The sequence below is a fragment of the Pelodiscus sinensis genome, chromosome 21 (assembly GCF_052426305.1).
Source record: "Pelodiscus sinensis isolate ZL-2025 chromosome 21, ASM5242630v1, whole genome shotgun sequence".
Lineage (NCBI taxonomy): Eukaryota > Metazoa > Chordata > Testudines > Trionychidae > Pelodiscus > Pelodiscus sinensis.
In genome coordinates this window covers 17,104,172-17,117,560 of record NC_143072.1, presented here as the reverse complement: position 1 = coordinate 17,117,560, position 13,389 = coordinate 17,104,172, and the positions used below count along the sequence as shown (strand labels likewise).

Genomic DNA, 13,389 nt, shown 5'->3' with positions numbered 1-13,389 from the left:
TTGCGCAAGAAGCCCTCTCTTACCACGCCGTCCTATACATTTCCTTGCGGGCCGTGTAGACGCTCTGCGTATTCTTGCGCAAGAACGGCCGTACTTGCACAAGAAGCCGCGAGTGTAGACATAGCGTAGGTGTGTGGGTTGCACACACAGAGAATCTCTGACCTTCTGTGACCTGCTGCAAAGGTAACTTGTCAAGTGTGGGGCTGCTTTGCCGGAGGATGCCTTGAAGACCGTAACTCCTTGGGCTGAGTACTAGAGATCAAATCGATACTTTTTTTTCCCTCATCAAGCAGCGAAAATGTTTTCGAGTCTCTCAAATGGATCGTCACGCAAATGCAGTAAGTTCTCCTGGCGTAGGGCATCTTCCTTAAGGCAGCTGCACATGTTTGGACTTCAGCCACATGTGTAGCCCTTTAAATTGTGGCTTGTCCCAGCAGGAAAGCCAGCCCTACTAGAGGGCAACCAATGGGAGCCAGAGAGAGATGGCATGTTGCTGTCTGTCACTTACAAGCTGATTTCCTGCAGCTGCAACCAGGAAAACTATGGCTGGGGTGACAGGCTTCCTGGAGTGGGTTTTTGCCCTGTACTTCCTCACTCACATTCCCATCACTTTAATGATAGACCTGCAAGCTCTTGTCCCTGGAGCTGGCATCTACCCGCAGAGCGTAAGTAGCTGATAAATCTCTGCAAATGTGTGTGTGGGGAGGAGGGTCTGTGAGTGTTATGCTGCTAAGAGTCTCTCAGCGACGTACCGTGTGTGTGGGGGGGTGGGGCTCTGTGCAAAATCTGTAGCGATTTGTCGGATACAGGAGTTTGAGGGGGAATTCATTCCGTACAAGGGGTTGAATAGCAATGTATGTGTGTGCTTCGCCTTTGGCTTGAAAAACCTGCGCTTGCTGCATCTTTCCTACGAGATTCCTGTTAATTCACAGCCCTAGAGTAAGGGTTTTTTTACATTCCCACTTGGCTTTTATATAGTATTAAGTGCATATATAGGCTACGTGTACACTGGCATGATTTTCCGGAAATGCTTTTAACGGAAAAGTTTTCCGTTAAAAGCATTTTCGGAAAAGAGCATCTAGATTGGCAGGACACTTTTCCGCAAAAGCACTTTTCGAAATCGGGGCTTTTTTGCGGAAAAGAAATCTCTGCTGTCTACACTGGTCCTTTTGTGCAAAAGTCTTTCGGAAAAAGACTTTTGCCCGAACAGGAGCAGCAGAGTTTTTCCGCAAAAGCACTGACAATCTTATATGAGATCATCAGTGCTTTTGCGGAAATTCAAGCAGCCAGTGTAGATAGCTGGCAAGTTTTTCCGTAAAAGATGATTTTGCAGAAAAACTTGCCAGTCTAGACACAGCCATAGAGAGCGTAACTTCCTTTTGCTGCCAAGCTCATTAGAGCGGGGTCACGAGGATACATTTTGCTGTGATCAGTTCACAAGACAATTGTGAACACAAGACAATTGTTCACAGAATCAAATGAAATCTGTGCAAGATTCCTCAGCCATTTAAATCTACACAATGGTTAGACAACAGCAAGAAACCTCCCTGCTAAAAATCTCTCCTACTTTTATCATCTTAATAGGGACATAAAATCCCATGTAAACAGTTAACTGGTTAAACATTAAGTTTAACCAGTTAGCTAGGATCCTGCATGTGGGGGTAGGGGCTGCTTCAGCCTGGCCAGGCCACCAGTTAACAGCTTAAGCATCACCTGGTTAACCCTTCACATCCCCATTTCCCAGCCTACTATGTTATTGCAGTATCAGAGGGGTAGCCGTGTTAGTCTGAATCTGTAGAAGCGGCGAGGAGTCCTGTGGCACCTTATAGACTAACCGAAGTGTTGGAGCATAAGCTTTCGTGGGCAAAGACCCACTTCGTCAGATGCATGTGTGTTATTGCAGAGGTGAAACCCAACCGGCCTAGAACTACCTGAATATCTAGTTGATTAAAATAGATTTTTCTGCATCCAGGAAAGCAACATGTGTTACTTGTCCTTAAAACGGTACCAGAGTCTGAGAGAGACTGGAAGAGTTCAGAGCGGAGCTCATTGAGTGAGCTCTGTAATTCTGACCTCCTGATTCAGTATGTTTGTTTTCTATGCTCTTCCCTCCTGCATGTGAGGGGCAGAGATAATGGAGAGCCAGTTGTGTTTCATGTAACCATTCCAGTTAGTTATTTGTAAAAGCCTCCTTTTTCGTCACTGCAGGCTGATCAATATAGGGATTATGAATTTGAATGAATAGCCAGGGACAGGGGGTCATTAGCTCAGACAATTTTAAGTTTCGATTATCTGCATGAGACTGGGACTGGTCACGCAGCCGCTTACTTAGTCAACTTGATTTCTCTCTGCTATTGGTCCATCAGGTGGCTTCTTCTGTTTTAGAAGCCAAATTTAAATTAAAAATTAACTAGCAAATATCAATGGACTTTCAACCAAAGGACTCCTAAGGAAATAGCGTTTACATTTATTTTCCTGTCATTCTGACACTTAACTTTTTTGCACTGGGAGCTGGGACCAAACCTTTTTTATTGGACTGTGTAAACACATTTAGGCCAGATATATACAGGGATTTAAGCCCCAAAAGATGCAGATGGGGCCTAATGGGTGTTACAAAGCACCTAAGTCAGGATTAAGCTTTGAGCACCTCTTATTTATTGTCCTAGTGCCTAGGAACCCCGGGGTGGATTTGGACACTGAGCTAGGCACTGTACAAACCTACTTTTGTGAATTCCACTAGGCACCGGTTTGCCTCTTGGAATGTGCAAACACTTTTGTAAATCAGGTTCCGCATGGCCTCACAGGGGCAGGGAAGGAAGAGTGGAATTCAAGGATCTTTCCGCTTTCCAGTAAACCTGCCTTGCTTCCTGCATGGAAAAAGACAGATCAGGATTCAGGAGCTGTCTGTTGCTGTTGACGTCCGAGGCAGCAGGCTGTGTGTAAAGCTGAAATAATCCTGTGACCGTATGGAATAAACATTGGGGAATCTAATGTATGCTTAAAAAGAGGTTTCACCCTGGCGAAGTGTTAGCAGCCTAATTCCCATTAACGCTAATAGTTATGCAGCTGAAGCCTCCAAACGAGACTATCTCTTTAAAAATGTTCCTCTCGCTATAATGACGCCACCTAATGGATCATTTCGAATGCCTTGTTGTTTCTAATTGCCATTAACGTTAAATGTGCTAATCTGTTGTGTTTTTTTTCTTAAGCTGACGGAGTTGTTAAAGTGGTATGCGGTTACCTTTAAAGATCCCATGATGCTGGAGCCTCCTGCATGGTTTAAGTCATGTATCTATTGTGAAGCCTTCTTACAAATGCCTTTCTTTCCCATTGCAGCCTATGCATTCTTCAAAGGTTGGTACAGCAGGAATGACAGAACAATACTGTGAATGCAATCCTGTTGCAAATAGTCATGTTATGTGGCACAGAACATTTATTCTGTACATTTACGCCATTACAAAATACATCCTGTATGGGCCCTGGCTTTTCACTACAGGTTGAACCTCTCTGCTCGGGCACACTCCAGACCTGACCGTGCTGAACCAAGGAATTTGCCAAACCATAGGAGATCAATATTGTCTAGCACAGGGGTGGGCAATAATTTCTGAAGGGGAGCCACTTCAAAAATTTGTGAAGTGGTTGCGGGCCGTCCAGGAAGGGGCGGGGCCTTGGGTGGAAGAGGCGGAGCCTTTAAATAGCAGACGTTAAAAGGGCTCGCACTTCTTCCGCTGCTCACAAGCATCATGTTAGCGGGGGTGGGAGCTGCAAGCCCTTTCAACGCCTGCTATTTAAAGGGTTCGCTGCTCCCAGCCTCGCTGCTAACGTGTGGCCAGGGAGCTGGGGCTGCGCGAGACCTTTCAACTGCATCTATTTAAACGGCTCGCACCTTTCGCAGCTGCCATTTTCAGGCAGCCACGGGGAAGGTGCCTGGCTCCCAGACAAAGCGCTAGGGGGCGGGGTCAGGAACTGCCGGGTGGATCAGATAAGAGCTAGGTAGGCCAGATCCGACCCACGGACAGGCTCTTGCCCACTCTGGGCTAGCAGCATCGCCAACACTCCCACTGCTTCCTGGTCTCTTAGAAGACATTTCGGGGTAAATTAGAGCTCAAGAACAGCACAGAACACCGAGCCAGGACTGGTGTCTACAAACAAACTGAATGGGACCGTGGAGAACTTGGCCACACCCATGATAAAGTGGACAGCCAGCTCACTGAAATCATGCCGGACCACAGATGTTGCTGGACCAGAGAGGTTCAACATGTAGGCTTTTTGCCTAAGTAAGGAGTGTCTAATAGAGCCTATAGGAATGTTAATTAAAATAAAAACAGGACAAAATATTCTTTCACTGATGCTTATCAAAACTGGCAGAATATACTTTTCCACATCAGAGACCTTTTTTTAAACCAAATATCCTATGTGTCTAAGTAATGCAGCCCAGTGACGGCTGCATTTTAATTCCAGGCTCTGCCACTGACTTCTTGTATGACCTTGGACAAGTCATTCAACTACTCATCATCCTCTACATTTTGATGGGCATATTTTATCCATTTGCTTTGATGTGATGTCCCAGGACTCTTGTCTTTCTGAGCTTCTGTTTGACATGCCTTGTGTTGCCACTCTTCCATTTAAAAAAACCCAAACAGATTAGTGTTCCTGCTACCATATATTCCTTGCAACTGAGGCTTGTGCAGTCTAGGTTAATTTTCTGGTAATACCTCCCTCTTTTATAGCCGCTTTCATAGGTAGATCTCAATGTACTTTCACCCTCTTTAAAGTATTTATCCTATCACTGTTGAATGCAGCCTTCTGAATTGGAACCTTCAAACAAATGTTGTTTATGCTTTTTTTTCTGGCTCAAATACAGGTGGCTGCAAATGGATACGGACTCCAGCAATTATCTACTCCACTCACGTAGCTACAACCCTGGTTCCTATCCTTGCACACATCCTGTTTCATGATTTCGCAGCATCCAAGCACCTGGGTCCCAAGACTCAGCAGGAACGCCTTACTCTGTTGTCCATCTATGTGCCATATTTGCTGATTCCAATTCTGATCCTGCTTACCATGCTGCACAGCCCCCAGTACAACCCAGTGGAGAAAAGGAAAAAGAAATAATGGCAAATGGAAACTGACTAAGCAGCTAGCCCCAGCTGGTCTCTGGCCCCTCTCAATCCTGTGGGATAAATGCCCGTCTAGCACAGTCTGCTCCTTCAACGCAACTGAATTCCCAATGGAAGACTTGAATTGGCTGAAGGTCCTTGCTCCTCCCAAAAGAAGGGTCCCAGTAGCAACTGCCTAAGCTATACCTGTTTGTGGCTAACGGGACCTAGCTTCACTGCTGCTGGCAAAGTGTTTTTTCATCCGTGCTAGCAATCGGTACAGCCTTTGATGCACAATATTGAAGATACAAGAGTGCATTTGCATATTCTGCCTCCCTTTCAACCGCTCTCCTTCTCAAAAGACCATGGTAAATATACCCATGTGAGAAACCCCTGATCCCTCCTTCTGTTTAAAAATAAGGCCTGCTGGAGGCTGCACAATCCTACAGTGTTATGACTTAATCAACTGCAAGCAGCTGGGGAGCAAAGAGGATGTGAGGGAGGAAGTGCTATTAGGTATCATTTTTATTTGCAGTAAAAACAGGGGCTGTTTCTGCCCATAGATCCATATCCACAATCCCTTTGACTTGGGTAGTGCTGAGAGCAGAACTTGGCCCGCTAGATTCTTACGGCAGATGCGCAAATACAACTGGCTATTCTTGTCCAAATCATGCAGTTGCTGAAGTTTTACGATTCTGTAACTCTGAACTTGTTGGCCAAAATGCTGGGTCTTTCGTTACGTTTTTGATCTTGCGCCTTGCCCAGTGTTCCAGGCTGCCGCCAAGATCTCAAACACCCTCTTATGTGTCATTGTCAAACCAGCTCAAACTACCCCATGCTCTTTTAGTCTGCTTCTCCCAGCTCCATATTTTATTATTAAGCTGAATCAGCTGTCAGTACATTTCAAAACCTGCCTCTGAAGTGGGTTTCTGAGACATGCATCTGCTTTTTGTAAAGCACCTCTCTTCCCAAAGGGTCCTAAAATCTTTTCCTTGCTGGTTTGAGCAGGGATATTTTACCACTTCTGATCTGCAGCGTTCCTCCCAGCAGTGCTGGGTTTGTGGGACTAGTCTACTTGGATTCCCAGCCCATTTCAGTTGAAGTGAACATTTCCCACATTCTGGGCTGCCTGGGGAGGGGGAGCTTGCCCTGGGTCCCCTTTGCAGGGCCCCAAACCTAGTATTTGTATGACCTTGTGCATGCGGCTGCCTCCCCGCTTAGCTTTGGCCTGTCCACTCCTCCATTTCCATGTACAGAGGAGAGAGCAAGCCGAGCCAAACCTGTGTGATGGAGCAGCCTCCTTTTAGTCGCTTGACACACAGGTCATCTGCAGCCACATCGGAGGTGAAATGCGCAAATGTGTTGCCATTGGACACTGGTGGCAAGTGGTCTGGTCTTATAGTCAAGTCTCTTTTCAAAGGGCAAGTATCAGCATCTAAAGTGCGGCAATGTCAATTGTTTAGTGGGTCCAGGCCTAGTCTGTCCTTGGAAGTATATTTGAATATTTAGCCAAGTGCTGTGCTTCAAATTACAAGGTCCAGTGGTCTCATGGCTTGGTTGCCTACAGTTAAATATACAACTCCACCTAAGCACTTAGGCTATGTCTACACTTGCACCCTCTTTCGAGAGAGGGGTGCAAATGAAGACATTCAAAATTGCACATGAACCTGGGATTTAAATATCCCACGCTTCATTTGCATATTCGCATTATGGCGCTATTTTGAAATAACAGACGCTGTTAAGACGTGGTTATTTCAAGAGAAAACCCTTTTCTCGAAATAACTAGTAAACGTCATTGTATGAGGAATAAGGGTTATTTCGAGAGAAGGGTTTTCTCTCAAAATAACCGCATCTTAACAGCATCTGTTATTTCGAAATAGCACCATAACGCAAATATGCAAATGAAGCACGGGATATTTAAATCCCGGCTTCATTTACAATTTCGAATGTCTTCATTTGCATCCCTCTCTCGAAAGAGGGTGCAAGTGTAGACATACCCTTACATAAGCAGCCTGACTTCTATTTCAGATGCTGACCACCAGCACCTTCTGTTGCTCTTTATTGATTTGTGGCTGCTCCGCTCTTCTGGAAAATCAGATCTGTCCTAGTCAGATATCCAAAGGTGGATTGTGGAGCCTGACCTTAGACATCCATTGTCAAAACAGCCGCTTCTGTCACAAAGACTTCAGGATGGTCTCTTAGGCCTGGTCTACATTGCAGCGGAAGGTCAACTTAAGCGATGCAACTTCAGCTGTGTTTAAATATGCAGCTGGAGTCGACATATTTTAAATCATGTTGCTGCACTGTCCACACAGCGGAAGGTCAATGGAAGCAAACACTCCCATCTGCTTCCCTTACTCCTCATGAGGAGCAGGAGTACTGGGGGGACGACAGGGGTGCCTTCTGAGTTAGATTTAGTGGGTCTATACTAGACTCGCTAAATCGAACTTGGAAGATTGACCGCAGCAGCACTGATCTTCCATGTAGAATAGACATGACCTTAGTTACTGGTGGCTTGTTTCATTGTTAAAAATTCCCAACAAATTGCTATTCTGAACATCAGTCTGTAAGTGTAAAAGAACAGATTTTACCTTAGGTATAATCTGTCTTGAATTCTGCTGTATGTTTTCGAATTTTGGATTGCCACTTGTGGGTTCTGTTAGTCACAAATTTGAATGTGTGTGGCTTTTTAAACTGGACAGCCATTGTTGTCTGATCAGTCCAAATAAAAAGCTATTGGTGCTTCTCAATGTTGTGATTTGTGTCTGTGTAAACATGAAAAGCTCTAGTTGGTAAAACTATTAATGCGACAATCCAGTGAACTAGTTAAATCTAAGGAAAACAGTCTCTTAAATTATATACAAAACTTGCGCAGCTGATTTTTGGCCTTTCAAAAAACAATCTGAAAAAAGAAACTAAAAACAATAATTTATTTCCTGATTCCTTAGGAAGTATGGTAAACTTAAAAAGGGGGGAGGGACATGTAAAGGTAGTATTCAAAAATTAAATGAATTCAAACGATGAGGACCATACCATTTTTTTTTTAAAACAAGAGACAGGTTAGAAATCTTATTTACACATGCATAGAAAACTCCTCCTTTTGCCATTTAAATGTAAGTTCATCTAGTGTAAAAAAAAAAAATTAGTGTTTTAACCTTTTTGCATACTGCTTTGATCTTTCCTATGCAATATAAAACTTTATCATAAGAATCCTTAGGATACTGGAAAAGTACAAATTTGCCAAGGGAGTTGGTGTTGGTCTTAAATCCTTATTTCTGAAAAATGAATTGGTCGATGAATTCATTCTGGTCAGCTTCTATTTTACAAAGGGTCTCATATTCCACTCGGTATCTGAAAAAAAAGACACAGAGAATGCTTACAACCTGTATTTAGAGTTTAAATATTGGGACAATTTTAATCCACAAAACCAGTGATACTCTGAGAACGCAACAATGTCTACGCAGTTGACTTGCTGCCTGTACTGACATGTCAGCTTTAGAAAAAGTTTGTAAACTGTGTCCAATGTTGTGCATGGGGGAAAATATCAATAGCATCAGGTGTTTCATATATCAGATTTATTGTGGGAAACCGCTCGGCAGGCAGGCACTGAGCTTGAGGTCCAGTTTCCTTATATAAAGAACAACCACTGAAGAGCACCGATAGGACCATTGTTTTAGGTCTGGAAGGGACCTTGAGAGGTCATCTAGCCCAGTCCTGATGCTGTGTGTGTAACTCTTTGTTGTTACTATTTATCCTTTCAAAATGTCAAACCAAAACTCCTGGAAAACTATTGGTCTTGGCTTCACAGGCCATCTTAACTTACCTTTCCAACTGCATTTTCTTCTCTGTTATTAAAGCCTGAAGCTGCTGCTGCTGGGCTTCTCTCTGTTTCGCTATAGACTTTAACAAGTTTCGGGCACCAATTGCCTATGGAACCAAGACTGGGTTTTAGTAATAGTGCTCTCGGTTTTTACTATTGTCATTTTTAACAAGTCATTTGTCCAAGGGGTTTGAATAATTAGACTTCAAGGGAAGATAACGGCTTCCTAGAGCTGCCATTCAAACATTCATTACTGTGACTAAGTGCAAAGTCTAAACATATTACTTGACCTCTGGATGACTGGGGCAACGGATATTTAAGCACAGAATTGACCATTAGTTCTGAACCTTTTCCTAGATAAATAAGTTTTGTCCTATATACATGGTTTTTTAAACAACAAATGTTCATGCTTGTTTCTAGACTGACCTAAAAAGTAGAGATCCCAGTAACATGTATTTCTACAAGTGTGGCGATTGCAAAAGTAGCTATTGAGATGTGTACAAACAAAACCGCTTTGTTTCTAATCAGCTGCTTCCTTCTGCCACATGTCTTCAGTGATGGTGCTGTCCCCAACATCTCATTAAAACCTACTGTTCCATGCACTCAATTTTGGCCCCATTGAATGAACTGGTAGAAGGACAAGATTGATTAGAAGGAAGAAATCTGCTATTTACATGCAAATCTAATGGATCAGCTGTAGGGTTGGGGGGAGGAGGGGAAGCACCAGGAATGACCTGAAGCTTGCTTGTTTGTGTGCCACAGGCTAGCAGTAGTCCTTTAAGCCCTTGGGGAGGGATAACTATGATGTTAATCCAAAAATAGGTGTTAACAGCTCGACCACTTAAAAGATCCCTAAAACAATCTCTATCATATCAATTGAATAACCACCTAGATTGCTTAAATCACACACAGGTAAGGCAGGGGCTACTGTGTTTTGTAGAGGACAGAATACTTCAGGAACCAATAATTTCATGTACAGTACCTTCATCTTTTCATTTTCAGCTGCTTTTGCTAGTTGATCAACAAGTTCTATTAAGCTACCCACTATTTTCTGAAACTCTGCAATTTCTGAAAGGGGAAAAAATGGTGGTGTTTAAGCCAGAAGTGTTTGTCAAAATGACCAAAATTCTTATACCATAGCACTGGTGTGCTTTTATCCAGGGTTTGTGTGTTATATCCTTAACACTGTTAAATAGCTTGTATTAGGAATGTTTACTATAAGACTTCTATACAAAAGACGGAGAGAAAAATATAATGAAAGGCCATTAAGTACTGATTAGGTTCTTGTCTTCTCAGTCTTCCTTCCCTCTGTTATTTATTTAGATCTATATTTAAAAAGAGATGTCATTGCCTATACAAGAATAGGTGCCCTACCACAGCGGTTCCCAACTGCCAGGCGGGCCACAGACCTCTGGCTGCCGGGCCGCGGCGGCTCTTGGGGCCCAGGGCTGGGGTACATGGTGCTCTTGTTGCAGCTGTTGGGAGAGGCGGGCCTGCCCTGCCTCTCAGCTAATCAGCGCCAGGCGGAGGGGTCTCCTCCAGCCACAGAAGAGCACTTCCTTGCGTGGTGGGAGGGCCGCACGGAGCCACTCTGCGCACCCCTCCTGCTGCGCAGGGAAGCGCTGGTCTGTGGCTGGGAGGAGACCCTGCGCCACACGGCCCTCCCGCTGCATAGGGAACCGCTCTTCCACAGCTGGAGGAGACCTCGCCCCTGCCCGGCCCAGGACACGCCTCTCCCAACAGCTGCAACAAGAGGGGTGGCGCTGGGCAGTGTACCCCAATCCCCAGAGCAGCCGTGATGCAGGCAGCAGTGCAGGGCTAGGTGGGGGGGGGAGGGCGGACTAGTGCTTGGGGGCTGAGCTAGTAGTGTAGGGTGGCTATAGGGGCAGGGCTGGCACTGTGGTACTCTGAGGATGGGGCTAATATTGGGGGCTGGCACTGGGGAGACTCTGGAGGGGTTGGGTGCAGTGAAGCTCTGGAAACAGGAGGCTGGTACGGTATTTAGTAGGATTGAGAGCTTGACCAAGGAAAGTAAAAAAAGGGGAAGAACTTACTGTCTACAAAAGCTTTGCATTCTTCTTTGAGTTCAGTTGTTTGCTGTGCAACCTCCGGATCCAAAATTCGTAATTTATTCAGCTCATCAAAGTGAAGATTTGCATCGCCTAGAATGTCCTTGGCCATATCTAGACATCCGTTTTAAAGATAAAAAGCATGCAAATAAGAGCATTAAACTTGCAGCCATTTTCAAATTGCACTCTAAGACCCCAGAGCTCATATCAGAGCAAGACAGAACTTTAAAAATAAAGGTGTTGGCTGTATCTAGACTGGCCGCTTGAATTTCCGCAAAAGCACTGACTTCCTCCTGTAAGAATCAGTGCTTCTTGCGGAAATACTATTCTGCTCCCGTTCAGGCAAAAGTCCCTTTTACGCAAAGCTTTTGCGCAAAAGGGTCAGTGTAGACAGCTCAGATTTGTTTTCCGCAAAAAAGCCCCGATCGCAAAAATGGCGATCGGGATTTTTTTGAGGAAAAGCGTGTTTAGATTGTCACGGACGCTTTTCCGCAAAAAGTGCTTTTGCGGAAAAGCGTCCGTGACAATCTAGACGCTCTGTTCCAAAAATGCTTTTAATGGAAAACTTTTCATTTAAAAGCATTTCCGGAAAATCATGCCAATCTAGACGCAGCCATTGAGTCCCATCCCACTGTCCAGGAAGAATGACAGTATGATGGTCCCTGCGTGAGCCCCAGGAGCTGGTTGTGTACAGGGAAAGTTAGGGCAACTGGAACATGACACAATGAGAAACAGCTGCCTGGATACGCCCAAAGCTGCTTCTCTCCCCAGGGTGGGTGTTTCGAGGTCGACAGCTAGCACTTCATCTGGCCTGGTGCCACTTCATGCAAAGAAGCTGACTGGCTTTAGCATACATGCGTGCTGAGCAGATACACTACATGGCAGAGGTTATGATGCTGATCAGAACCTGGTAGCTTAATGTATAGAGGAGCTGTCACAAGGTCACAGAGCAAGGCAGTAATGGACAGCCGGGGTGAGGAATGCTCCCCAAGGCAAATGTCATCTCACTTTGTCTGCTACCACATGCCCACTCCCATCTAGCCTTTCTCCACAGAGGGCAGGCTTTCCACAGAGAGTTGGGAATCTTGAAGAAAACCTTAGAAAACAATTGCTCTTGTCTACACAAAGGCTTTCTCCCCTCCCCCCCCCCCCCCTGCTCTAACCCTGGGCAGCAATGACAACCAAGCTAGTGTGGACCCCGTGGGAGCATGTTTACCATAGTGCTGCCGTGATCCAAGTGCATGGGACGGATTTGGGGCTGCTAGTCCCAGACCAAGTTTGAGAGTGACAGTGTCAGAAAAGCCTTGGGGTTGAGGCAACCGTGGTCGGCCCTCTCCCCATCTCTCCCCCCGCGCCCTTAGCTCACCACAGTGTTGTCGCACAACAGGAAAGTGGAGTGGGGCAAGTAAAGCCAAGGGCCTGCTCCCTGACTGCTGCCAAGTCCCGGGAACACTGTGTGCCTCAGTTTACCTGCTGTCCCAGGGACGGAAGCTGCTGCTTAACCTCCCCGGGGCTTTTTATGCCGCTGGCTGAAGTGACCAAGTGCCCAGGGGTGTGTGTGTGGGGGGGGGGACAAAGCCAGCCTGTTGCCCACGTGGCTGTGGGGGGGGACACCGGGGGAGGAGGGACAGGGGCTGAGCTGGCCTGACTTGGGGGGGGGGGAGGGGCTGAGCTGGCCTGACCTGACTGGCGGGGGGGGGAGGGGAGCAGGGATTGACCTGGCTTGGGGGGGGGGCATGGCTGACCTAACTAGGGAGGGGGGGGGGGGGGAGGGGCTGACCCGTCTCCAGGCGTTCGGGAGCCGCCGCGCGGCCGCTTCGTACCTGCCCGACGCCCCCGCTCGCAGGGCGCTGCGGCCTCCGGCTGCCACGGCGACAGCGCCGGTATCTGCCGGACCGTACCATTCCCGGGGGGAGGGGGGACGGACCGTACCATTCCCGGGGGGAGGGGGGACGGACCGTACCATTCCCGGGGGGAGGGGGGACGGTGCATCACGGGAGCTGTAGTCCCACCACGCGGCGCCCGCCCGGAGAGGACCCGCCCCCGCTTCGGCGCGGCTGGAGACAGCGGCAGAGCCCGCTCGGCTCAGCCCCCTGCCGCCGCTCGGCCGCAGCCTGCCCCTGGCCCCGCCGCACGCACCGACGGGGGCACAAGCCCGCTGGGGAGCGCTTCTCGCGCCGTTTCTCTTACCCCAGTGCATGCTGGGGCTTGTAGTCCTGAGGCGGTGGCGACCTTCTGACATGCTGGTGGCTGCGGCCTCTGCGGGCAGGTGGCCCCGGTGCATGCTGGGGACTGTGGTCCTTGGTAGTCAGAGACCTGTGGCATGCGATGCCTGTGGTGTCAATGGGCCGGCCCCGGTGCATGCTGGGAGTTGTGGTCGATGGGTCGGCCCCGGTGCATG

At 47.0% G+C, this 13,389-nt stretch overlaps 2 protein-coding genes across 4 annotated transcripts; one reads left to right on the top strand and one right to left on the bottom strand.

The window, feature by feature from the left end:
• The first annotated feature begins 502 nt into the window (after nt 1-502).
• On the top strand, nt 503-7,849 carry TMEM97 (transmembrane protein 97). The gene is made up of 3 exons (XM_075904854.2): nt 503-665; nt 3,210-3,354; nt 4,865-7,849. Exons 1-3 carry the CDS (start codon nt 543-545, stop codon nt 5,113-5,115), a joined length of 519 nt encoding a protein of 172 aa, XP_075760969.1. The 5' UTR covers nt 503-542; the 3' UTR covers nt 5,116-7,849.
• A 166-nt stretch (nt 7,850-8,015) lies between these two features.
• Nucleotides 8,016-13,332, bottom strand: IFT20 (intraflagellar transport 20). 3 transcript variants are annotated; one of them, XM_075904855.2, is made up of 5 exons: nt 13,179-13,332; nt 10,974-11,102; nt 9,902-9,987; nt 8,923-9,026; nt 8,016-8,450 (listed from the first exon to the last, which is right to left on the bottom strand). In XM_075904855.2, the coding sequence occupies exons 1-5, from the start codon at nt 13,270-13,272 to the stop codon at nt 8,369-8,371; spliced, it is 495 nt and encodes a 164-aa protein (XP_075760970.1). In that variant the 5' UTR covers nt 13,273-13,332; the 3' UTR covers nt 8,016-8,368. The 3 variants fall into 3 exon arrangements, with proteins under 3 accessions (XP_075760970.1, XP_089628283.1, XP_075760971.2); XM_089772157.1 differs by lacking the exon at nt 13,179-13,332 and adding an exon at nt 12,952-13,124; XM_075904856.2 differs by lacking the exon at nt 13,179-13,332 and adding an exon at nt 12,812-12,944.
• Nucleotides 13,333-13,389: the final 57 nt, after the last annotated feature.